A 27,441-nucleotide genomic window follows, 5' to 3' on the forward strand; every position below is an offset into this window, starting at 1 on the left:
GTATGTGATGTATGTGGAAAGACATCAAGGAATAAAGATGATGACCCATGTCTTTTCCTTCCCCAAAGCTGCTGCATATAAAAAGCAACAAGTATCTGACTGTCAACAAGCGATTGCCTGCACTGCTGGAGAAGAATGCCATGCGAGTGTCCCTGGATGCTGCTGGGAATGAAGGGTCCTGGTTCTACATCCATCCTTTCTGGAAGCTGAGAAGTGAGGGTGACAATGTACGTGAACATGACACGCAGAGGGAAAACGTTCACACTAAACATGATGTTTAAGGGGCGAGAGAATCCAGAAAGTCCAAGAAGGAAGAAAATCATAGTTCTTAATCAGCATGTTGCTTTTATGCTAATCTCTTTAGCAGGTTAAATACATTAAAAAAAAAAAAAAAAAGAAACGAGTGCAACTTTCATTCAGAAAACTTAGGAAGACATAGTTCCAATGGATTTAAAATCACCGTATGTGTAGAGGAATTTAAACATAACCCTAATAGTGATTGAGACTTTTGAAAGAGGAAAGGAATTTACTACCTTGTCAAATCCAGAGGGAGTGTGATTTTAGGGAAAAGAGCTGTATTTACAGAATAGCATTTTTTCCTTTGAATAGTCACACCATGAATCGTGACCATGCTCCATTTGGTGGCTCAGTGAGCAGTTTCTTACTGTCTGTTTTAATCAGTGTGCCAGGTACGAGGAGCTATAGGCTTGGCACCTGCATGTTGATGATGAATATTTAAAATTCTTTGAGCATATTTAAGATACACTGTGAAATATATATATATATATGTTGTCATGTAAATTTTAATAATTGCTGAAGTATTTTCTGCTATTTTTTATAATAGAGAGAACCATGATGTGAAATGATTCAGTAGAATTCCTGGCTTGATGTTTTCCTGTCTATCAGAGTGTTGGGGGACAGTCCCCAGCACTTGGGAGATTCAGTGAAAGCTGTTGACACTGAGCATCAGGTGACTTTTGTAAATAGAACACCTTGCAGATATTGGGTCAGGTGATCAGTAGTTGATTAACCTTGTGGATTCAGAACGATCTGAAAGATTATTCTGGCACGGTTTTTTTTTTCAGTCAATACGTCGAGCATACTTTTAATGAGTTTTGGGATATTTCTTGTCTTAGACATGTATTCTATTTATAGTGAATCTATTTTTTCCAGTGAATATTAAAGAACCAAATCTGCAGGCGGCAAGCTTCATGATATAATTGGGTTAATAAATTGGTGCTATCATCTGTAGGTAAGGTTTGGAAAAGCATGGCATGCAGGAATGTGATGCGCCTTCAGCTCAGTGTTCATCCTGAAAAATTCAAGTCCCATTCTCTTTTGTTGTGGCCTCCTGTGACCTTTGTTGTCAGCATGACCCATGCCCGTTTCAGTCGGTGGTTCGTTACAATCAACTCTCAGGCATGCAGGGGCTGGGATGCACTTGGTGGCAGACAACCTGTGCCTTTGCTCACAGTGCTTCTCTCCCTTTTCCTGCCTTCCACTCTGTTGTTTCCCTGCCTGCAGGTGGCTGATGAGAATCACCATCCAAACAAAACAGGAGCTCATGCACTAAAATGATGGAATAAACTGGGGCATATTGGGGCCCTTGGATTTGCTATAGCTTATATAGATTCATCTGAGATGGTCACATATCGATTCTATCTAGTCGTTTCCCAGCTTCCAAATCACTTTACCGAGCCAAGAGAGTTGAATGTAATGAACTATTTCAAGTAGTTAGTTGTACTGCAGAAACAAAACCCCTCCACCTAAGCCCTCCATGTGGGTGAAAGCGGATGATGTAGTTGTTAAGTGTGGTAGACAAGTTCTTATGTAGGTGTGCTCCGTATAGCATGGCTTAAAAGACCTTCCACGTTGCTTCCTGCTGAACAGCTCACTGTTTTGCTCACCCTTGTGTAGTTTTTGTGTATGTTAGAGGTTGCTGTGAAAGCACCACACATCCACACCTTGTGTATTGATTCCATGAACAACTCTATCCTAATGCTCATTTTCCTCCCCAGGATGAGGCAGCGTTTTTCTAAAAGAGAAACACTGTATTTTGTTGAAGGAATTGGAAATACTGTCACTACATAGCACGTGGTTCAATTACTGATGTTTATCTGTCAAAGCATAGTAGCTTCAGAGGAGGAGATTGCCATGTTTCATTTGAGGGCTTTTATGGTTATATTTTATTATTTAGCAGTTAGGCATGATTCAGGCTATATGTGTCCAACAAGATGATCTGTGTCCCAGTTGAAATGCTGGAATGATGTTGGTGATAGTCCAGGAAGCGAGATGCTCATAGCCTTACAAGTAGTGGTTTCCTGTGATTCAGGGGCACCTTGATAATGTCTTAGACAGAACTATAGACTGGGTGTTGTTTTTTTTTTTTTTTGGAGGGATGGAATGGATTATTGGATCACTCAAACTTAAGTTGTATAGAAAGCCTTTGCTTGCTTTTTAACTGTTAGCAAGAGCAGAGAGCACCAATACTTCATTTTCATTGATCTCCCCTGGACTGAGTAGTTAATTTTTCATTGTCAATTTTGATCTGAGCAGAGGTAGGTTCTTCTGCTTTGATGATAGATTTTAGAAGTGTGAAAAGGACAGATGTCCTTTAAAGCACGAACAGCATCCCGACTCTTTGGGAATGGACTTTTTCAGTCTCGCAAATAGAGCTTACTATTTAAAAACAAAAAACAACAGCGCTGTGCCTGGAGTTTCTAGCAGAGGTGGGCTTGGTGCCCTGGTGTTGTGGTTCCTGCTGCGAGACCCTTCACCATCCAGGGTCACTTTGGAGGGAAGGGGGAGGCAAGTGACATCCCTGTCACATTTTTAGCTTTATCCCTGCCTGACACTTGTGTCAGTATCTCAAGGAACCAGCGCTTTAATGAGGTGTTTAAGCAGTGAAGTGAATGAGGAGCTGATCCTAGGTCACAGAAAAAAAACGCCCCGACCTGGAGTGGAGTACATAGCTCCTTTTTTTTTTTTTTTTTTTTTTTTTTAAAGATTTTATTATTATTGGAAAGCCAGATATACAGAGAGGAGGAGAGACAGAGAGGAAGATCTTCCATCCGGTGTTTCACTCCCCAAGTGAACCGCAACGGGCCGGTGCGCGCTGATCCGATGCCGGGAACCAGGAACCTCTTCCGGGTCTCCCACGCGGGTGCAGGGTCCCAAAGCTTTGGGCCGTCCTCGACTGCTTTCCCAGGCCACAAGCAGGGAGCTGGATGGGAAGTGGAGCTGCCGGGTTTAGAACCGGCGCCCATATGGGATCCCGGGGCTTTCAAGGCGAGGACTTTAGCCGCTAGGCCACGCCGCCGGGCCCAAGTACATAGCTCCTTAAAAGCCCTTGGCCCGCCGTGGATCAGGATGGAAACCACCCTCTTCTGAGAAGATTTCTGAATTCTGCATTTGCTAAAGCTACTTCTTTAGGCGTGGTTTGTCCCAGAAAAGGGTCTGTTTCTTTGTTCTTAGTGCTTCTGCTTTTTTTCTTTTTAAAAATTAAAAAAAGGTTGTTTTTCTTTTGTGAAAGTTTTTGTTTTTCTTTATTTGAAAGGGGGAGAGAGAGAGGATTCCCTGAATGCTCACAGTGTAGGGGTACAGTGGGACTGAAGTTGGGAATGGTAATGAAAGCCAGGTCTTGCATGTGGGTGACAGGGCCTCAAAGACTTGCGTCATCTTCTGCATGCACGGGTATGCAGGAAGCTGGATTAGAAGTGGAAGAGCCAGGATGGAAAACTAGGTACTCTGGGAGGGGATGCAAGTGTCCAGGCAGTATCTTAACCTCTGGGCCCAATGCTGTCCCCATCCGCAGGGACAGTGTTTCTTGATAAACTTTCCTTGTTGTAAGTGGAGTGTCTTTGAGTCCCAGCCTTTGATGTAGTATGCACTTGAAAGGTCAGCTAGTGGATAGAGACCAATCCTGTAACAAGAAGAAGGTATAAAGAGGCTGGTGCAATGGTTCAGTGGCTCATCCTCCCCTTGCAATTGCTTGCATCCCGTGTGGGTGCTGGTTAATGTCCCCGCTGCTCCACTTCACATCTGGCTCATTGCGTGTAGCCTGGGAGAGCAGCAGCGGATGGCCCAAGGGCTTGGGACTCTACACCCCATGAGAAGCCCAGGGGAAGCTCCTACTTCCTGGCTTCGGATCGAATCAGCTGTGGTTGTTGCGGTCACATGGGGAGTGAACCAACAGATGGAAAATCTTTCTGTCTGTCTCTCCTCTCTGTGAATCTACCTTTAATAAAGGAAAAAAAAACAAAACAAAATAAAACAAAACAGTATTTCTACAATCCCAGGGCCAATCCTATTTTACTTAGTGAACTCGAAGCTTTTCAGTTATGTTTGAATCTTTGGATGGTTTGTGAAAACAATATTTTTATGCAGACTCTTCATTATATAATCCACTTAAAGTTATCTGATACTGAAAATGTAAAATCATGTTTCTTAAGCTTTTAGTTTAGATTGAAATACATGGACAAGGTCTATGTATTGTTAGGATTGAATCCTCATTATTTTTAGTTATAGATCAAGCTCATGTATTATAATACTTAGTTGAATTACCATATGCAAAAGGGAGTTATTTTAATTTCTGGGGTAGTGAGCAGTTTTATAAATTGAGAGTATAGATACTATATTATATTCATCTAAAGTACATCTAATGTAACTAAAAAACCCTTCATCATTATCATCAAGAAAGGATCACTTCCTTCCCCCATCATTTGAATCATGAATAAAAATACCTGAAGGTAAGGAGACCTTGCTATGATACATTAATGAAGGTCAACTCAGACTTACTTCTTGGGTACTTTTCCCAAATTCAACTTTGCTTTTTGTTTAAATATAAGCGAAAGTTTAAAGAGCCGTGTGAATTTTGAATGATTTAGAAAAGAAGGAACCAGGTGGCCTAAGCTCAAATGAAACATGTATTTCTAAAGATTGTACCTCTAATCCCACACTTCCTGAATCCAAGTGATAGGAAAAAAAAAGTTTAATACTTTGAGACTGTGAAAGGATCAAATTTATCAGACTTGCCTCTCATTGATTGTGTGTGTGTGACAGATGAATTTACTCTGTTTCTGTGCTTGTGACAAGATCTTGTGCCTTGAGAAGGATAATGACCTAGTTACTGCCTTTCAGAGAGGCACAACTGGAATGGACAGTGAAAGGGACAGAGATCTCCACTAGCTTAATTGGGACCAGACTGATAGGCACCATGGAGCATGATTCTGTGATTATTTATTAGAAGATCTTTTAGTTCAACGAGGACTAAGAACTAAAATGTATAGGGAAGATAAATGGATGGGCTGTCAGGTCCGCAATGAGAGCTCCTATGTAGTTTGTTGTGACTATAGATAACACCAAAGATCCATGTCAAGTCTCCATCACAGTCTGTTTCCATTTCTAGATTGTTGTAGGAGATAAAGTTGTTTTGATGCCGGTGAATGCGGGGCAGCCACTCCATGCCAGCAACATAGAGCTCCTCGATAACCCAGGGTGCAAGGAGGTAGGTGCCACGGGAAAGGCAGTGAACTTGTTGGAACTTTTCATGAAGGCAGGGGAGGAGGGAGGAGGTAGAGCGAGAGACAGAGACTGAAACGATAGTCATGGCTTCTTTCGTTGTTTTCATAAGTATAATCCTAGTTACATTCATATTTCTAAGGTCTTTGTAGACAGTGATGAGATATTATTATTTTTAGAGATCCTTTCAAGATATTTGTATCTAGTTGTATTTTCTATCATCCAAAGTTGTCTTTTTTTCTTATTCTTCTTTTACTCTCTGAAATAGTCATTTCTGGTATAGAAAGGAATGTGTCATTTTACAATCGTTATCATTTTTTCTTGTTGATAGGTGAATGCTGTTAATTGCAACACTAGTTGGAAAATCACTTTATTCATGAAATTTAGTTCCTACCGTGAGGATGTGTTAAAAGGAGTAAGTATGGTCTACATAGGACATTTTCTGGAAGGAACAAAGAATGTCATGCTATAATTCTAGATGAATATCCCTGTATATAGTAGTGTCCCAGAATTTATGAAGTAAATATGGTGTAAACCCTAGTACTCACTCTGAGACACTGAGTCTCCCTGTTTGCATTCTAGAATGTGTAAATCCTCACTGGACTCTTAGGTGACTCCACAGGGCCCAGAGGATGCAAACCAGGGAGTCCTGCCTGCCTCGTCGGTCTGTACCTATGGTTGTTGGAAATACAGTGTTTCTCGACTTGTTTTTCCAGGGTGATGTTGTCAGATTGTTCCATGCAGAACAAGAAAAGTTCCTGACTTGTGACGAATATGAGAAAAAGCAGCATATTTTCCTTCGTACAACCTTGCGTCAGTCGGCCACATCTGCTACAAGTTCTAAAGCGCTCTGGGAGATCGAGGTGTGTAGCCAGTTGGTGACTTGTAAACATTTGAATCAGAAAGACAAGATTAACTAGGCTGTTTATTTATTGGCATAGGCATCTCTTAACGCTGGACCAATAAAAATGAGTAGCTGTGTCACTCATCTTGTATCCTTTTGTTGCTGTGACCAATCTGAAAGGATTCAGCTTCCTTCTCCTGGCTTTTCTGTGGGGATTCCATATCTCTCCCTCTCTCCCTCTCTTTCTCTCCCTCTCTCTCTCTCCCTCTCTGTTTCTGTTATGTGCCTCAACAAACGCGTTGGGATACATTGTTAATGCCTGTGAGATTGAAGGCCACATGCTTCAACTATCAATGGGGTTAACATATAATCAAGTGAATGCACTGTAAGTGAAGGTGGGTATCAGAACTGCAGTCACCAGAGAGATGTCCCAAAATTTATGGTTTATGTATTCTCATGATTAAAATTCACATAGCATTCAAATACTGTTACAAAGAAGATATAAAATACTTAATAATACTTAGTAATAAGATAGTATGTATTTCATATTTGTGCTGCTGAAGCAAGTATGCAATAGTATGTATTTCAACATGTATGTAATTACTCTGAAATATCTAATACACTGCTAGGAAAATCTACTCACGTACTGGCTTGAGAGAAAAGTCACCCTGCTTTCTGATGTATCTTATATTGAATCTTCACAGCAGTGCTATGATTTAATCCTGCTTTGTACACAGAGAAACAAAGGTTGAGGATGTTGAGTCCCTTGCAGGGAGCATACCAGGGTGGCTGGCAGAATTGGGGTTCAAATGCCCCAACTGCATCTGAGTGTAGACTGTACTTTGTGTTGCACCAGATTCCTGTCATGTCCCACTGTGGGAGACCTGCTCTCTTGCCTGTTGAGCTTCATGGTTCAATACTTGTGACTGGCCCATGGGAAAGGACAGTTCTGAGGACATGGTATTTGCAACAAGAAAATGTGGCAAGAACCACACACTGCAGTAGTTCAGATCCACAGGTCTTGACGTTTGTGCATCTGCCTGCTGTAATGGTCTGTTCCAGTTCCCCTGCATGGATGTATCTCTTCTCTGGTTTTCAGCTCAAATGTGTCTCCAAGTAGCCCTTGTTGGTCACCATAGCAGTAGGAGCCTCCCTAGGTCTCTAGCAGTCATATACTGTTTTCTTTCTGGTAGTTGTGTCCTTGTTTGTCAGTTCTCCCTCTTCTGCATTATGATAATAGTTCCAGTCTTGTCCACTGCAGTGTCCTGTTGCTACAGAGTACTCGACCCATGGTGGGCTCTTAGTACAATCTGTTGAATGAACGTTGGAACAGCGAGTAGGGGAGACCCCCACGGCACTTCCAGCTCAGGCCTGGGAAGCAGTTCTTTCCAAGTGAGGCTTAATTTGCTCCTACAGGGTGTGAGCGTGAGATAACAGCTATTAGGACACGGCTTCTGCTGGTATATGGGGCAGTTGGTGGTGGTGCCACACTGTACTCTCATGAAGACATGGTTTAGATCTGACAGATCAGCATCAACAGGAGGACCCTATGTGGGCACCAGTGTTACTGTGCCATGACCATTCTTGCTCTTCTTGTCTGTAGGTGGTTCATCATGACCCATGCCGTGGAGGTGCAGGACAGTGGAACAGCCTGTTCAGATTTAAGCATCTGGCGACTGGAAACTACTTGGCCGCAGAGGTAAGACTGACAGGGATGCTGTTGGTGTTGTCTGTGATTCTGAAATTGGAAGCATGTGACTGGGTTCTTAAGGCTTTGTATTGGCAGTAACAGTCGTTACACAGATTTGATTGTTGATGGAAAGTTCTGAATTGGCATGTCAGTTGTTTTGAAAATGTTCATGGTAGTCAGAATTGTAAAGAGAGAATTATACTCACTACAGCTTCACACTGTAATGTCAATGTCAGTGGTACATGTACATCTGAGTTACGTTTGTATGGAATGTGACCTACAATGTTCTGTTCAGCTTCACTGTTTTAAAATGTCTGTGTCAGAGACAGGATAAGTTTGTTGTTGACATCATGTGTCCCAGATGGCTTGAGAGTTATTTTCAGGAGTCTCCTTTGATTGGTGGGTGACCTTTAATGTCCAAATCATTGAAGAGTAAAGATTTTCTTTCTAAGACACTGAGCTTTCCTAGGCCTGTCAATAAAAATGATAGAAATGTATAAGGCCTTTTCTTTCTTCATTTAAGTCATGTTGACAATCAGATGAATATGCAAGACAGGTAGAAATAACAACATACCAGATTTAGGAATGATTTGAACTTAGATATCGAATTTAGGGGTCGTTTGAAAGTACTCTTTTCAGATGTATAGAAATACTCATATCTTCTGCTTTTCCCTACTCTGTGTCTACATTTTAAGCCAGTGTTTGGCCTTAGGATTTAAATGTTTTTTTAAAAAAATATTTATTTATATTTGATAGGCAGAGTTATATATAGAAGAGGGGACACACACACACACACACACACACACACACACACAGAGAAAGAAAGATCTATCCATTAGTTTACTCCCCAAATGGTTGCAACAGCCAGAGTTGGCCAGTCAAGATTCAGACACCAGAAGGCAGGAGCTTCTTCTGGGTATCTCATGTGGTGTAGGGCTCCCAGGGCTTGAGTCATCCTCTGCTGCTTTCCCAGGCTTGTGAGCAAAGAGCTGGATCAGAAGTAGAGCAGACAGGACTTGAACCTGTGCCCATATGGAATGCTGGCATCACAGGTGGAAGATTCACCTGCTATACCATATACCGCAGTGCCTGCCACTGGCCATAGTTTTTTTTTTTTTTTTTTCCTATCACTGGCTAAGCCTTGGCTTTAGATGTGGGGGAGGGCAAAGAAGGAAGCGGGTTGGAAAACTGGCTAGGGAAAGGTGTAGGGAATGAAAGTGGGTCCTACCATTAAAAAAAAAGATTTATTTATTTTTATTGGAAAGGTAGATTTACAGAAAGAAGGAAAGACAGAGAAAGATCTTCCATTTGCTGGCCTACTCTCCAAATGGTCACAATGGACAGAGCTAAACCAATCTGAAGCCAGGAGCCAGGAGCCTCCTCTGGGTCTTCCATGTGGGTACAGGGTCCCTAGGCTTTGGGCCGCCCCCTGCTGCTTCCCCAGGCCACAAACAGGGAGCTGGATGGGAAGTGGAGCATCCGGGACATTAACCAGCATCTATATGGGATGCAAGCACTTGCAAGGGGAGAACTAGCCTGAGGCCTGCCAGTTTTATACACCTGTGCCCTGCCTACTAACAGCCAGCTCCATTGTTCTGTCCATCGTGCTAAACTGTGGTGGTCTCCATAGCACTCACCATTGGACTCATTATTTTACATTTTATCTTGTTAACAGTTTCTTTCAGGAGTTAGGGGAAATCCCAGAGCCTATGAAATTGTACCATAAAAGTAAAAATAAAATAGAAGGGGGGAAAAAAAGGAAAAAAAAAGTATCACTCTGATAGCTGGGGTTTTCCATCTCTGCCACTATCTCTGCCCAGAAAAATGCCTGGCACTTAGGAAGCCCCTCAGGAACAGTGTTTGAATGAATGAGTGAATGAACATGAAGCAGCCTTCTAGACTGCTGTATGTTGAGAGAACAGGAAGGTTTCAGGATTTGCCTGTGAGATGCAGTGGGAGCAGTGTTTGGGCAAATTAATCTCCTTAAGCCCTGCTTTCCTCCTCTGGAAAATGAGAATAATCAAGTACTAACATAATTCCCTTAGCTTATTAACAGAGTTAAATGAGCTAAAGTGCTTGACATAATGTGTGACTCATGTGTGGCCAGCATGATTAATTCTATTATGTGACAAATAGGGGTTGCTCCTAATTTTATAACTATTTGACATGTCGTTTGCTGCTCAAGAAAATGAAATATAGTTTCACAGCTTATGGACTGTTTACACTATAAGTAGGTCAGTGACACAGCCAGGATATGAACTGGCGCTCATATGAGATCCTAGGCTTGCAAGGTGAGTACTGTAGCCACCAGACTATTGCTCTGGTCCCAGTCAATAGCTTTTAAAAATCATTTAAATGCCATATATGCGAGAGACAGAAAGAAAGAGGGAGAAAGAACGAGCATGTTTCCTCTGCTGATTGGCAGCCTAGTTGTCTGCAGTGCTGGCACTGGACTGAGGTTGAAGCTGGGAGCTGGTGCGCAGTTCAGGTCTCCCATGTCGGCAGCAGGAACCTGATCATCTGGCTCATCACTGTGGTCTGCATTAGCAGGAAACCAGAGCCAAGAACTGAACCCAGATACGCCATGGTAGTCTGAGCTGCTAGGCTGAAGGTCTACCCCAATGGCTTGGCAAACTGCTGATGTTCTGTGGAAAAAATGGCTCGTTTTCCTTGTTAATTTCTGTAATTAAAACTTGTGCTGCTTGATGCATTGAAATGATTAGATTGCTAAGAATTAAATTGTTCATCAACTTTAATGAAGATCCAAGACTTCAATACTTAGTGAATTCATTAAAAGTTTAAAATAGAAAGCTATCCATTCCTTGCAAATAACTTGAAAGATGATCTTCTCATTCTCTGTCTCAGGAACATGATTTTAAATGTCAGGTGCTGTTTTGTGCTTTAGAGAGTCATTGTGTTGGAAGGGTTTTGCCCATGACCTTTAATTGTTTTAGTAACAGGGAGAAGTAGGTGCTAACCTGCACATCTGAGAACTGAAAGTTAAGAACATGTTTTCCTTCAGCTGTAACTACCATAATAGAATGACCATTTCCGTGTGGTATTCTAGCACTGAAATAGACATTATAGCCTCGTAATGCTGACATGCATGATTTGAGGATTTCTGTTTCCTGTGTTAGCTAAGTTCCAAGAAGATGCTGGCACAGCCATTTCTCAGATGCTTGTCCTGCTGGTGTAGGTGTGGCCAAATCCCCGTTCCTTTCATTACTACCACTCGACTAAAAAAAAAAAATAGATTGACTCTAGGCTCTGGCAGCAACTGAGGAACCATAATTTTCGCTTTTAAAATTCCCCTAATGATAAAGCATTATTCATATCAAGCAGATGATGGGGGTTTGCAACACTTTGGATTGCTGGTTTTGTCACCATGTGTTCTTTTTCTTGATGGGGACAGCTCTGCGATTTTATTATTTTAGAATTCATAGAAACAACAAACATCTTTAAGATTTCATGCCACCGTCAATATACATTCCCGATGTGCCAAGGAGGCCAAGAACTCCATTTCTGCCCTCCAGGAATTGATCTCCCAGTGAAGAAATCTTCACATAATGAGCAACCACAGACCCAGGCAGGATCAGGGAGTGCTGACGCTGTGTGCATGGGGAGGTGGGCCAGGGTAAGATGAGTCAGAACAAGCTCTTACCTGGGGTCAGCTGTTCCCTGATTCCTAAAGTAATAAACACTGGTAACAGAATAAGCAGAGAAACAGCATGATAGTCCTTGGAGAAGTTTCCAGGGAGACACAGAAAGGGACCTGGAATGGCCACATCATCTGTGGACACTGTGAAAACCAAGGCTGAGCTCAAGGAAGGGGTGTGGAAGAGACATTGGGTGACAGGACCCTCCACTTTCAGATTTTAAAAGAAGGATTTGGATTTGATATGATTAGTAATGGAATAGATGAAATAAAGCTTGGGGGCCAGCACTATGGCTCAGTTGGCTAATCCTCCTGCAGGTACTTGCGTCGCATATAAGCACTGGTTTGTTTCCTGGCTGTTCTGCTTTCAATCCAGCTCCTTGCCAGTGTGCCTAGGAAAGCATTAGAGGGTGGTACAGGTCATTGAGACCCTGTACCTGTGTGGGAGCCCTGGAAGAGGCTCTTGGCTGCTGGCTCCTGGCTTTGGATTGGCAGCCATTTGGTTAGTGTGCCAATGGATGGAAGATTTTTTATCTCTATGCCTTGTCTTCTTTCTGGAAATCTACCTTTCAAATAAAAATAAATAAATCTTTTAAAGATAAATTTTTTAAAAGTTCCACATTTACTGCTTCTAGTGTGTTTGTAAAGCAAGTATTCACTCTCTGGATGTGACTTACTTTGGCTGCAACAAAGTACATATAGTGTCTATGACATGGGATTATTTTGAAATTCAGGAGGAGAGTGAATGTACAGCTCTTTGTACTTACAAGATGCTCATCAAGTGCTAAGTCTTTTTGGTTTTACGGAGGGGAAGGAAGAAAGATACAGAGTAGTGTTTTATCACCATTATCCTCACCAACAATTTGTATTTCTTTGTGAGATCACTTAAGAAAATAATTTAGGAGTAGTATTTAGTTGTGTGTTATTTGTTTCTTCATTTTAAAAATGCGTGTATTTGGGCCCGGCGGCATGGCCTAGCGGCTAGAGTCCTCGCCTTGAACGCCCCGGGATCCCATATGGGCGCCGGTTCTAATCCCGGCAGCTCCACTTCCCATCCAGCTCCCTGCTTGTGGCCTGGGAAGGCAGTCGAGGATGGCCCAAGGACTTGGGACCCTGCACCCACGTGGGAGACCTGGAGGAGGTTCCTGGTTCCCGGCTTTGGATTGGCGCTCACCAGCCGTTGCAGCTCACTTGGGGAGTGAATCATCGGACGGAAGATCTTCCTCTCTCTGTCTCTCCTCCTCTCTGTATATCTGACTGTAATAAAGTGAATAAGTCTTTAAAAAAAAATGCGTGTATTTGAACAGCAGAGACAGAGAAGAAGTTGTTTTTATTCTTTTTCTCCAGGTCTGAGTTATGTATTGTAGAAGTAGGGTCACAGAGAGAAGGGGATGGGAGAGACATGCCTGTTGTCTTGTGGTTCACTCCCCAAGTGGCCACAGCAGCAGGAGCAGGAGTCAGTAACCACACCTGGTGGTCTCTGGGGGTAGTAGGAGTAAGGCACGAGGACTATCCTCCATGGCTTGCTCCAGCACACCAGCAGGGAGCTGGATCAGAAGTGGAGAAGCTGAGACTGTCCCAGCGCTCGTGTAGGATGTCAGTGTTGCAGGTGGTGACTTCACCCACTGCACTGCAGTGGCGAAACCCAAGATAGGAAATTTTCACCTACAAGTTTACTCAGCAAGGACCTGTAGTTCCCAGAGCTAGACCAAGCCAAAGCTGCCTCTCAGGAAAGCTGAATTGATGTGGACCTGAGACCTTAACTGGGGGATTGTGATGTGGGATGCAGGCATGCCAGGTGCCGTGTTGGTTGGTGTGACAGATACGTGTGCCAGTATTTAGTTATTTAACATGTTTTCCTGGAAAAATCATGTAGTGTCTTGCTATAGAATATACTGCCTCATCCCATAACCTGTGCTAGTGCATGTGTCAGGCTTAATGTGCCAATTGGCCAGTCCCTTCCATGGTTTATAAAATACATGAATGGGGGAGAATTTACTCTTAAATGAATTGAGTGAAGTATAATGAGTGTTAATCTGGGAGGACAGCTGAAAAAATCATCTGTACATTGGATTTATTAGCATATTTTTGCATACTTTACCAAGATTTTTTTTTGTTGAAATCTTTAGAACAGAAATGAATTGGTGTTTTTTTTTTTTTTGCCAAGTTGAAACGGTTTTGTGATCTATAAATTTGTTTAACTCAAGCTGTTGCATAATAAGGTGGCTTGTGCTCTTAGAATGTACTATAGTTAGATATTTGTTTAGCATCTTAGCATTTTAAAAGGCTTTGGTGCTGAATAACGTCACAGTTATTCTCCATAAACCTGTTTAGATGTTTCAGAAACCTCCCAGTTAGGGAAGAAATACCTATAGCATTTCTTTGGGCTTGTCACAGCACGTCATTTTATAGATGCTTTTATACCATGCATTATGTTTACTCAGCTAATGACTGTTTTGCCCCCTACATCTGTCTTACCCCTGGATGGCTTGTGCCTAGCACAGTATCTGACATGTAATTTACATTCAGTAGTTAAATAGATGAATCATGAGGACTGTGGTCATTGTAAATCCGGTCATTTCACTGTTCAGGGAAGGAAATCCAGTCACAGATTTTCTTTCACTCACAACACAGGACAGTGACAGCACTGGGGCCGCATGCTTCGTCGCCACCTGTGCTGTGCAGCTGCGGGTGATGCCCGCAGCATCTGCAGACATGTAATTATCGCAGTCTGGGAGATGGGGCTGCTGGCATCTAGTGCATGGCTGGCAGTGCGTGAGGGCACTCCCCGTGACACCAGAGGTGTGACAGTTATGGAAACCCTGTTGTGGGTTACATGAAAACTGCCCAGTTGTTTGTTGGATTCCATCCAGGCGGGAGCACTATTTGTGATGTTGTAAAGAAAACCAAAGTGACGAGCGTGTGATCCTTGTCCTGTAAGAGTTGGTCATCTAGAATAGAATCCTATCAACTCACTCCCCAGGGCACTGAGACCTCTTGTTCACAACCTTCCATCATACATGGCATCTAAGATAACTTGGGTTTCATCTTTAAATCTATTAACATTTATAAGTTAAATGCTAAATCACTCAGTAATTTTTAGGATTTTTAGTTTTAACTCTACGAACAAGTAATTAAAAAAAAATTAGCGATGTGCCCAACGTGATAGCTCAGTATCTTAATCCTCACTTTGCAAGTGCCAAGATCCCATATGGGTGCCGGTTCATGTCCCAAGTGCTCCACTTCCTGTCCAGTTCTCTGTGGCCTGGTAGAGCAGTGGCAGATGGCCCAAAGCTTTAGGAGCCTGCACCCACATGGGAGACCCAGACGAAACTCCTGGCTTTTGGCTTTGGATATGCTCAGCTCTGGCCATTGCGGCCGCTTGGGGAGTAAGCCAACAGATGGAAAATCTTTCTCTCTGTCTGCTTTTCTCGGTAAATCTGATCTGACTTTCTAATAATAAATAAAAATTTTAAAAATTAAAAATTGGAATGAACATGGTAATAAATAGTATGTTTTGGCTGCATGAATTAGTGTAGAACCATGTTTTTTTTTTTTTAATAGATTTATTCTTGTATCTATTTGAAGGAGAGGGAGCAGGGGCGAGGGGGAGAGAGAACAAGAATCTTCCATCCATTGCTTCACTCCTCCAGTAGTTACAATGGTCAGGACTGTGGCAGGTCGAAACTGGGAGCCTGGAACTTTTTCTGGATTTCTCCTCATGTGTACGGGGCCCAAACACATGGGCAATCCTCTGTTGCCTTCCCAGGACATTATCAACAAGATGGATAGAAAGTGGAGCAGCATGAGCCTCGAATAGGTGCCCGCTGGGGATGCTGTCATGACAGGCAGTGGATTTATTTGCTGTGTTCAATGCCAGCACCAAGAATGTTGGTTTGTTAGCTGGCAGGAGGGGAAGGTTGTTGACGTGTGAATGTTTGCTACACAGCACAGCTATCAGCACACTTATGTGCATCGTGTCACTGATCTTTTTCTCGTATTATCTTGCTGTGTCATCATATTAAAGTTTACAACTGTGTCTCCACGAGAGAAAATCATTTCACGTTTGGGTAGGATACTATAGGAAGGAGCCCTGGAGATTTGTTCTTCCTGCAGCCATGGGAGGAATGATAAACCAAGCATCACGATCTTCGATCTGCTGCTTCCTATATTCTGCTATTTTGGAACTTAATCAAGGAATAACTTCTGGTGATCCATTCCTAAACAAGATAGACCAAGCAATACAGCCTAACTTCATGTTGCTCTTTCATTCTAGCTTCTTTGTTTGTACGTGGTTAAAACTTCCACCAGGTGGCAGTAAACACTTGTTTCCTGGCTGCAATTGCCTTTGGATGTAACGAATTAATTAGAGATGTATTGCTTAACACTACATTAGTGTAGAATCTCAGGAATATTAGGGCTATACTTTTAAACATCTCTGTATTTAAATATCAGATGTTCCAATCATAAGAAAAGGGCTTCGTTTCTAAGTTCGTGCTGTATATATTTATTTTAAGAGAAAGCCTGTTGGATACGGGCTGAGGAGCTTCTGTTGTGTTTGAGAGAAGGATGTAGTTGTTGCATTCATGGTGCCCAGGGCTGGGGTTTCTGTGACTTTGCTCTCTGTTTCCTTGGCTTCTTTCTCTACTTTTTCCATTCATAGTTATTCTGTCTCTGTCACCCGTTCCCATGGCTACTGGGGACCATGAATTAGATCTTGGATAATCTGTGGCACTATATACTCAAGAAATATATCTAATACTACATTATTTTCCCCTATACCCCCATCATGATTTTTCTTAGATCAGAATTAAAATCTAGAGTGTCCCAATTAACATATTTTTTCTCTCTCAGTTTGTATGTCCCGATTTGACTGATTGTATTTCTGCGGACTCTTTCACATCCTCGTCTTCCTTCCATCTTGGTTGGGCTGTATCTGTCGGCTTGCACATTGCACTTGGAGACCTTGCCCCCCTCATCTTCTGTCTCACTGCCCCTTCACAGCAAGGTGCAAGCTTTCTAGCTTAGGTTTTGAGGTCTGGGCTGATCTTGCTTCTTTCCTTGGCTCATTCCTGTCTGAATTTCCAGAGGCAGGTGTGAAGCCATGTGCTCTTGGCACCAGCAGGTGCAGCCCGAGAGTCCCCAGCCTCTGTTTCCTAACCTGGAAGCCTCATTTGGAAGAGGGTCGCAGAGGCTCTGGCTGTAGCGTGATTGGGGGGTTAAGTGCAGGAACCTTTGCATGCACAGAGAATGTATGCTGTGAATGACACCGAGGAGTTGTCCTCTCTCTCCCCTGCCGGACCTTGGCTTCTCCAGCTCTGCCCAGCTGCTCCTTCCCTCCTTCCTTCTCTGCCAGATGAAGTTCTCTTCTCCTTAAAGGCTAATCTTAAATACTACTCTCTTCATGAATAATTCTTGAATGTATTTGCCCACCACAGATCCCTCTTTCCTGACCTATATTATGTATAAATTATTCATCCCTGTCTTATGTCTCTGGGCACATTTTATTTTGCATTACAGCTGACTGTATTTATGTCTTGTTTTTCCTCCTTGATTGGAAGGTCTGGTGGAGAGGAACCGTCTGTTCTCTGTCTTTGCCAAAATGTCATATGCCAGAAGGCTTTGCCTGCTATCGGCGCTCTATCAATAATCTCTGAATAAATGGTTGAATATCATATTTGTGCTCTCTTTCTGCAATATCACATTTGTAATTTATTTTTTATAATAAGTGAATATTTCCTTTATAGTCCTAAAAGATTCAGGAATCTTCATGTAATCACGTGTCCTCCTTTTAAAAAAATAATACTTTTCCTATTCATATTTTGTCTACTTACTTTAGTAATTACTGATACTGTGAGAAAGAGGGAAAGCAGTAGTGTAGTGTAAATTCAAGCCTGTATTTACTTTCTTTATAAAGTTATTATTGTTGAAATTATAAAGCCTCAGATTTATTGAGGCAGCTTTTTTTCTCCTTTCCCTTATCATTCCATTATTATTTAAAGTTTAATGAATTCAGTGAAATACTATCTGTGATGATTATTTTTAAAAAATGCATTACAGCTGAGAGACATGAGGCAAAATCTGACTGACATCATGTTTCGTGTTACGGGCGAAGATAAGGTTTTGTAAAGTGTGTCGACGTATAAATAAGGCTTAGTCATAGACATGTTCTCATTCTGTGAGGGAGGACCCTGAATTCCTTGGGATTAGGATGCCGGTCTTCAGGCCCTGGCATTCTGTATGAAGCAAGAACGTGGAACCACCTTCTAGCCAGCTAACCAGGGATTGAACTGAAAGATCCTAAACAGGTGAAATATTTGAAGAATGAAGTTTGGAAAGTAACACTGTTTTGGAAACAAAAATACGGTGTAGGTTTCAGAGGGTGTAAATTTTTTTGTATTTCATTGATATTTTCTTTGTAAAATACTTCTTTTAAAGTAAGCAAAGGGAGAGGAAATGGCTAGAGGAGAGGGGGAGGAGCTTTGCCATCTGGCTCACTGTTCAAATGCTCACACCCCTAGAGCTCGGCCCGACTGAAGGTGGGAGTTGGGGGCTCATTTAGGGTTTCCCATGGCGGTGACAGGGACTTAAGCACTTGAGATGCTACCTACTGCCTTATGTCAGCAGGAAACTAGAATGGAGAATACAGAAAGGAGGTGGGACTTGAACCCAGGAATTCCAGGGTGGGACAGAGACACCCTTTGTGGTGGCCTAGCCAGTGCAGCAAACACCTGCTCCTTATTTTGCTTTTGACTTAGGCATGTTAATTCCTGTTTCTGTACACTGCTTAGTTATGAATACTTAGCAGTATTGAAAGCCAACTGTTCTGATGTTTACTGTTGAAAACATTGCCTTTAAGAGATATTCTTGTTTAATTGTGTATATATATATATTTTGAACATAATTTAGATGAAAATTATAGTCTGGATTTTTTTTAACTTAGAAAAGTTGGAATTCTATAAAAGAAAATAAGTTTTACACAGCTGTTGCAATATTGGACTAAAATAGTTGGAGGAATCCTTTCTGAAATTATACTGTAAGTTTCCTTAGTAATAAAATGTTTGTTTTCTATAGAGTTTGATTAATCAGCAGATAAGAGGTAAATTAATTCACCATTTGTTGAAACTCATTCTAGCCAGTGTAGAAAAGGCAAGCTCAACCTCTAGGCCTTATAATCGCAGGCCCAGCACCAACTGGAAACTCGGTCTTCTCACGCTGCCTCTTGTAGATACTCGTACACTGCCATCTTAGGTCTTCCACTGGGTTCGTCTTTCTTTTCCCCACTCTCCCTGAACACGTTAAGTAAGTTTCTAACTTGTCTCTCCACAGCTGAGTTAGTTTGTTCTTATATTTAATATGGATGAAATCATGCCTTGTATTTGTTCTTCTTCCTGTTTCTGAGATTGATCCTGCGGTTGCAGGTGTCAGTAGGTTGGACGCCATTGTGTGAACCACTTTGGCTATCCAGCCTCCATTGCATGCTATCCATTTTTATCCAGTCATGATCAGAGCAGGTAATTTCTGGCATCCCTGTCACTTCTTTCCTTCTAGTTCTCTGTTATCATCCTTGAACAGCTGTGTTAGTCTGTGTAGTTGATTTTGCTGGAATGGGATAACCTGGGCATGCGCAGTTCTTTCTACACTTGGGGAAATTTTCACTTTCTATTAGATTTTATTGCTTGTGTTTCACTTACTCCTTTCCTTTACGGTTCCCAAGTTGCCCACCCTGACAATTGACTTTTTTTTTCAGAATTCCACTTGTGTATGAGTACCTTTTTCCTCTGTCTTGAGGGACAGGTTTAAATGTCTTTTCTTCTGCATCACTCATTTTCTGTATTATCAACTGTATTTTTTTTGCTGCAAAAATGGACTTTTTAATGTATGCTTTTAGTTTGATTGAAATCCTCCTTGACATATGTAAATCTTTTATGATTACTTTATCATTTATATTATTGTAATTTTTGTGTTGTTCTTTTAGTTCTACATGTTGCCTTTAAATAGAGGTTTTATTTACTTTTCTTGAAAACATTTCAGGAAATTACATTTTCTATTCCCCTCCATTCTTCCCGCTTTTCCTGCCTCGTGTCCTCGGACAGATGAGCTCTGTGCAGAGCCAGCAGTGCTGAGTGCCGTGTCCGTGGTTCTGTGGCATGGCAGTCCTCTCCCTCTGTGTCCAGCTGCAGGGCAGACAGCGGGGTTCATTCCCAGTGCACTTCCTCGTTGGCGGATGTCATCATTGCATCCTTCTCCTTGGCTGTCTGTGTTATTCTCAGACAACATGGTTCGTACAAGCAGCGTGCAGTCTTCTTTCTCTCTTCTCCCCATCTCAGAATGACCCCTGTTGTCATCAGCTTTCCCCATACTTCTGCCCGGCTTCTTTTGAGCATCATGGACTCCATGGTGGTAAGATGATAGTGACTTGTGGGTGGCAGGATAGTGGATGAGATGCGCTGATTAGAGAATTTTCTGTTGTTTGACAATACCTTCTTAGTCATGGAAAAGCCCTTCCATATGATGAATTCTCAGCTCTCTGTCAGTGCACAGGCACTGGGAAACATAGCAGGTGTCTTCTTGACTTTGTGGCCACTGGCTTGCAGTGAGATCTATGAGTGCAGAAGAGAAAAGCTGGGCGGTTCCTGCCCCTCAGCAAGAACAGCCTGCTTCAGGATACTTCAAATGGGAGGGGAAATGGCATTAAAATGAATTAAGTCCAGGTGTAGGTGTATGCATTTTCTGTGAATTTTTGCAGGACCCCTCATAGAATTACTGTCAACTCTTTGGAGATTTAGAGTGCTAGTTTCATTTTGCCTTTTTTTTTTTTTTTGGTTAGTACCTTCATTAATATTTAGTGATACGCTGAGAACAGCATTTCCTACAGCTATTAACCAAATGTCATCTTAAGAAAGACTCTTTTGCTTTATGTTTAGTGTAATTCAAAATGAGATTGTAAATCTTACTCGTCACTTGATTTATGTTCCAATGGTTAAAGGAAAATAACCTTTAACTCTGTTGCTTTGCAAATGATCACCCTGGCTATCCTGAGGTCTAACCCCTGGTGGACAAGTAGCGCCAGGGGTTAGGCATTCTGACCAGTTGGTGCTTGAGTGAACGCTAAATACATCTTACTTCTTCTCATTAGAATGACTCCTAAACGCCATATCCAAGCTTTTTTTTTTAAGGTGTTAGTTTCAAAGGTCAGCCTGTGTTAAGCAGTGCTTTTGATGCAAATTTGCTCTTACACCTTGCTTCCTTACCTGTGTGTGTAGGCGTGTGTGCATGTGTGTGTGTGTGTATGGCATGTCATTCATGGCCTTGAATCATTGATAAAACTTTCATGTGGTCTGCTTTTAAAAACTGGTCTCTGAGTACACTGTTCAATGTCTACAGTGGTGAGATCTCTTGAATGCTTCCCCAGAGATGAGATTGTCAGCTCTCACTTCAGCAAGGATGCCAGCAGTACTAACCCACATCAAGACCTGCCATTTGGCATCATAAGCTCTTGTTTACTGTCACAAGGGTTTGATGTTAATTTTTAAAAAAAGACTTGTTTATTTTTATTGTGAAGTCAGATATACAGAGAGGAGGAGAGACAGAGAGGAAGATCTTCCATCTGTTGATTCACTCCCCAAGCGGCTGCAAAGGCCAGAGCTGAGCCAATCTGAAGCCAGGAGCCAGGAGTTTCTTCAAGGTCTCCCACGCGGGTGCAGGGTCCCATGACCTAGGGCCGTCCTCGACTGCTTTCCCAGGCCACAAGCAGGGAGCTAGATGGTTAGTGGCACCGCCGGGATTAGAACCAGCACCCATATGGGACCCCGGGGTGTGCAAAGCGAGGACTTTAGCTGCTAGGCTGCCATGCTGGGCCCTGATATTAATATTTTGAATTGTGCTTCTAATGAATGGTTCCTTTGATAGTTTCTTTTTACATTAAAATTAATGAAGTAGTGAGGTGAATTACAGATCACTGGTTTGGTTAGTGTGCTTTTACCAGCAATTCAAATCTAGTTTTGTTTTTTTTCTCTCCCCAGCTGAATCCTGATTATCGAGATGCCCAAAATGAAGGCAAAAATGTGGTGAGTAGAATTGTCCCCCTCCCTATCACAAACATTTGGCTTGGTGTGCTTTTTAGGAACAAATTGAAAATCTAGCATTAAATTTAAAAACTAGTGAGAGAGAGACAGAGACAGAGAGAGAGAGAGATTGAGATTGGGTCTCTGGACTGTAGATCAGAGATGAAAGGTGAGAGATGATGTGGCTTAGATTAAAGATGCCTAGTAGTGGGTATCGGGAAGATTTCTGAAACATACAGGCCATTTGATGTCCAGTAGTGAGGCCAACTAGGGTCTGAGATGTGGGTGATGTGGTCTAGTTACCAGACATGTCCAGAACTTAGGAAACTGTAGTGTAAATGTGGCACCATGTTTAAATTGGACCATAAGACCACTCTTTCAGGTTTGGAGTCATTTGAATTCTATCGTTGAGGAGCAGATGGAAGCATCAGGCATGTAGATAACTGACTTTTTCCTGATGTTCTGGGGTGTGCAACGGGAAAAGCATCTTGTTCTTCACTGAGCATCAGTGTTTGGAAATGTTTATTCTTGTTTACCATGTTCATTACCCATTCCTGCTCATTTCCCATGTTGTACTGTGAGTACAACAGTGAAACATTTAGAAACTCAGTATAGTTTGTTGTGATGTAGACAAAACTTCTGGATACTGGACTGGATTTGAACAATTTCTTTACTTCTGAAGCAGAGACTGAGAGCCGGCCAGTGCGGGTGCACTCCTTTCTGCTGGTCTCCTCTCCCCGTAGGGAAACCACTCTCCTTTGCTGATGTCCTCCCCAGATGTCTCCAACAGCCAGGGATGGGTCAGACCAGAGCTGCAGGTCACGAACCTGGGTGGCAGAGACTCAGACACCCCAGCCAGCACCTCTGCCTCCAGGGTGTGTGCATCAGCAGGAAGCTGGAATCAGGCATGGCTCTGGGGCTGGAACCCAGACACTCCAGGAGAGGAAGTGGACTCTCTCATGTGGCATCCAAGCTGGTAGGCTACACGTTCACCCTAGATGGTTTTTAAAAAAGCAATTTAGGTAGTGTTATACAATACAGACACAGTCTGTAGCTCAGTAATTTCATAGTGATATAGCATTCCCTTTTGAAATCTGCAGTATTATAACTACATCATTCTATTTGTTGGGTTCAAAGTTACAGTGAGACAAGAGGGATACATGATAAATGTTCAAGGTGATAGATATTAATTAACTTGATTCAGTCATTCATACTGTATACATATATCATAAAGTCACTGTGTACCCTGTAATTATGTATGATTATGATTTTTCAAAAAATGGAGACAAAACTAAATGTTAAAAAAAATTTCCTCTATGTGTATTTGGGTCTTTGGCCTATTTTTAAATTGGATTGGACTTTTTTTCTTTCCCAAGTTGTTTAGTTCCTTATAAAGCCTAGATAATGTCTCCTTGTCAGATTTATAGTTTGCAAATATTTTGCCTCATCAAGTTTTTTCTTTATTCTGTAGCAGTTTTCCTGGATGTGCAGGTGCTTTTTAGTTGGATATAATCTCAGTTGTCCATGGTGCTTTCATTGCCTGTGCTTCGGAGGTTTCATTTGGAGAATCCTTGTCCAGACCAGACACGTAGCAGTTTCCTCTATGTTTTCATTTAGTAGTTTTATGATTGTCAGGGAAATGTAGGTCAAAATTGCGATGACCTGTCACCTCACCTAAGTTCAAATGATTAACGTTAGAAAAATGTCGGAGAGAATCTGAAGAAGAGGCAGGAGGTTCTTGTGTGTTAAGCAGATGTCACTAGCAGTACTGTTAATTGCACATGACACAGTGTGTTTGCTGGACTGCAGGAATTCCTGACTGTAGCTTGTCTGTCATCTCAGAGAGACCTCCGAGTGGAGACGATAGAGTCCATTCTCTCCCCTCTCCAGATCCCATTCCCAACCCCTTGCCTCTTGATGGCAAACACTGCTGAGAATGTGGAAGCAGAAAGCTATCTCCGTGGCTCAGGGCTAGTCTTTGTATAGACCACTCACACCCGTAGTAGTGTGTTATTCCTGTTGAAAGAAAAGAACCCTTAGAGTTGACCTCCAAGCCTATAAACTAGCAAATTGGTTTCCCGTTAATGGAATGCAACCCGCACTTCACCACAGATCTGTGTGCCTGTCACACCAAGTTCACTGTAACTGTACTAATTTTGTCTTTCCTGATTTTCCCTCTATATTGTCTATATTTTATGTCCAGCGAATATTTCCTCTGTAATTGAGAAGCTGCCTTCCACGGTTGATGTTTCTGAGGTTAATATGTGCTGATGCTGAAATTAGGCGGCGTGTGTCAGAGCTCCCATTAAGACTCCGATTGCTGTTTATTGTGTGAAGGAGTCCATGTTAATGTCCAGCATCCCCAGGGACCCTGGAAACACTGGAATCGTGTCCAGCCAAGCCGGGAACCTGACACTGACTGTTTCTATGCTTTGAAAACAAGTTGCATCTTCCCCACTGGTTTGCTGAAATAATGCCATCTCTGTTGGTGTCACTGTGTTTATGGGCAGTGGGAACTGGAGTCTTTTTGGTTGTGCTGGGCTTTCAGGACCTTGGTAAGCCTGAGGTTGGAAAGAAAGGCAGCACTGTGTTGTGAGGGCCAAGGAAGTTATTTCTGCTGTGGGATGTTTAGCAGCACCTGTGGCCTCTGCTGGCTGGGCCCAGCAGCTGTACTCCACACCCACCACTGTAGCAATTGAAACTGTGTCCCAAAGTTGTGCAGTAACCCTGGGCCCAACCTTCCCCACTGAGTGCTGTTCTGTGTGCCTTAACATACACAAGTGGGTATGTTCCAGAAGCCAGGAAAACTCTAACATATTTTTGAAAATTGTATTGTGTGTGGTGCTGGCACAATGGCTCAACTGACTAATCCTCCACCTTCAAACATCAGCATGCCATTTGGTGCCAGTTCATGTCCTGGCTGCTCTAATTCCCATCTAGCTCCCTTCCTGGCCTGAGAAAACAGCAGAGGACGGCCCAAAGCCTTGGTACCCTGCATCTACGTGGGAGACCCAGGCGAAGCTCTTGGCTTCTGGCTTCAGATTGGCTCAGCTCTGGCCATTGTGGCCATCTGGGGAGTTAATCAGAGAATGAAAGATCTTTCTCTCTGTCTCTCTTTCTCTCTATAAATCTGACTTTCCAAGGAAAATAAAGAAATCTTAGAAGAAAATTCTATTGTGTTGCATTTCGTGAGCAGGGCAATTTACCAGATTATGAAAGAATCCTTTTCTCCCACCCCTCCCCCAAATTTCCTGGAGTTTTCTTGTATATTCATCACCAGTGAGGTGACAGGGAAAAGAAAGAAAAAAGGGAAATGAGTAACAATTTGTGAGGGAACCTTGGCAAGGCAAAGAGCGCTTGCCGCATAGAACAGCAAGCCCTGTGTGTGGTGGTTATGTAAGGCAGCCACAGCAGCCGCAGAGGGTGGGAGGAGAGCTGGAGGCGGCAGGGCTCTCACTGGGCTCCAGTGGGAACTGGCCCTGGAGATGCAGACCTCGCTTCTCCCACCGCCAAACGGCAGTGTGCTGTGTCTGCCGCAACCTGGTGACTCACCATGAGTCATGGAGAAGGTGTCCAGGGACCCCACTGCTGTGCAGCCACCCCCAGGCCCCCTGGCTAGCCAGAAGCTTGGAGAAGCCTGGGTGTGACGGGGCTGACTTCTCCTAAGGGGAGAGTCCTCCTTGGGAAACCCAAGGGCTGGATGCCCTTCGTGCCAAGGGAGAAGTGCTGGTTTGTGATGGGAGCTCAGCGTGCTGGGCTAGCAGCCGGAGACCCTGCGCCACCCTCGGTGGAACGTGCTGTGGAGAGCCCCGGGATGCTGCCTGGGACACGTGTTTAAGCTCTGCAGTTCTGTAGTCTGTGTCCGTCACGCAGGAGGGCTTTGTGTTTCTGTAAATGCTTTGCAAGGATCAGTGTCCAGTGCCCTTTTTTTGTTTGTTTATTCCCTTACTTTGAAAATCAGTGTGGGTTTACCTGAGGGTGTCTTCTAAAAGTTCATGCAAAATGCATATTGTGAAAAACGCTAGGCATGGATTTTGAAAATTCCCTTCATCCCAGTGCGCCAGTCTTCTAAGTTCATTTGTTCATGAGCCTTTTGAATCTTCCAGCACAGGATTTTGAACAGAATTGTCTTCATGTTATGAAGATACACCATTGATTATCTTTAGTGTTGAAGCTCAATTCAGGCATTGAAAGTTGTAGATTTATAATTCATTACTCAGATTTACTAGCTAATTCTGAAAAACTGGCTTGAAGTTTGCTAATGAATTTGTTGAAGAAATTAGCAGAGAGGGGCCCGGTGCTATAGCCTAGCAGCTAAAGTCCTCGCCTTGAACGCGCCAGGATCCTATATTGGCACCGGTACTAATCCCAGCAGCCCCACTTCCCATCCAGCTCCCTGTTTGTGTCCTGGGAAAGCAGTCAAGGACGGCCCAAAGCCTTGGGACGCTGAACCCATATGGGAGACCCGAAAGAAGCTCCTGGCTCCTGGCTTCAGATTGGCTCAGCTCCAGCCTTTGCAGCCGCTTGGGGAGTGAATCAACAGATGGAAGATCTTCCTCTCTGTCTCTCCTCCTCTCTGTATATCTGACTTTCCAATAAAAATCAATAAATCTTAAAAAAAAATAGAAATTAGCAGAGAGCAAGATATTAAAAGTTGCTTAAGACCGTAGGAGCACTTTTAAAAACTTCTAGACATGTTAGAACTCTTGCACAAAAACAGTTGTCACTTAGAAAGGGACTTTTCTGCCCATTAAAACTGTCTTCCAAATATCTCAGCCACCTATTTAAGGAGAGATGCATACCACAGACTCTGTGTGATTTAAATAAAGCCATGGACCCTCATTACCAACTTCGAGTGACCTCTTTGGATTAATCCCAATTAATGAGTTTTTCTTTTTTTTTGAGTTTGGCAGAGATTCTTCTGATAGTGTAAGACTACCGAAAGAGAGAGGCTCCTGCCTGCTCGTGTAGGTGAGCCATTACCAAGGAGGGCAGGCCAGAGTGGCAGTGTCCAGGAGTATGGGCCTGGCCTCTTGTTGTGCGACTGGACAATTCGCCTCAGTTTCTATGCTGGAAGGACAGAGAATGCAAGACTGTCTGCTACTAAGCGAACTCACAAATGACCAGTACATACATCACAATGCCAGATTGTAATTTTAACTTTCATTGTTAAAATATCAAATAAATGGTATCAATTAGTACATTTTCCTTAAAGGAAAACTTAAATGAAACTATATTGTATTTAGAAGATTGATGTGCGGGAACCTCAGGAAATTGGATGACACATGTCCCTGTTGAGAATATAGTGTATTCTGATATTCTCATTGGTTGCATGTGTGCTGGGCCGTGGTGAGAGAAACTGCTGGGTTCTTGCTCACTAACTGCCTTTGTGTAAGATACATGCTGATCTTCTGCTAGTGAAATGCTTCTTGGGGCTGGTGTGGGGTGCAGTGGTGACGTCCCCTGGGTGATTCTGCATTGAGTGCCTGGTTTCAGTCCTGACTGCCCGATTCTGAGCCTCCATCCCGCTAATATGCCTTCTGGGAGGCAGCAGATGACAGCCTGTGTGCTTGAATTGCCGCCGCCCATGTGGGACACTGAATAGAGTTCAAGGCTCTAGGCTCAGTCCTAGCTATTGTATGAATTTGGGGAGCGAGCCAGAAGG

At 42.8% G+C, this 27,441-nt stretch overlaps 1 protein-coding gene across 1 annotated transcript in view; it reads left to right on the forward strand.

Annotated features, from left to right (window-relative positions):
- ITPR2 (inositol 1,4,5-trisphosphate receptor type 2) overlaps positions 1-27,441 on the forward strand; it is a 418,343-nt gene that overhangs the window by 84,791 nt on the left and 306,111 nt on the right. Inside the window, exons 5-10 of the mRNA XM_058655945.1 lie at positions 69-227; positions 5,408-5,506; positions 5,852-5,935; positions 6,237-6,383; positions 7,968-8,063; positions 21,735-21,779. Of these exons, the coding sequence (XP_058511928.1) occupies positions 69-227; positions 5,408-5,506; positions 5,852-5,935; positions 6,237-6,383; positions 7,968-8,063; positions 21,735-21,779 (630 nt within the window). The remainder of the gene's footprint in view (positions 1-68; positions 228-5,407; positions 5,507-5,851; positions 5,936-6,236; positions 6,384-7,967; positions 8,064-21,734; positions 21,780-27,441) is intronic.

Source organism: Ochotona princeps, chromosome 27, assembly GCF_030435755.1.
Source record: "Ochotona princeps isolate mOchPri1 chromosome 27, mOchPri1.hap1, whole genome shotgun sequence".
Taxonomy (NCBI): Eukaryota; Metazoa; Chordata; class Mammalia; order Lagomorpha; family Ochotonidae; genus Ochotona; species Ochotona princeps.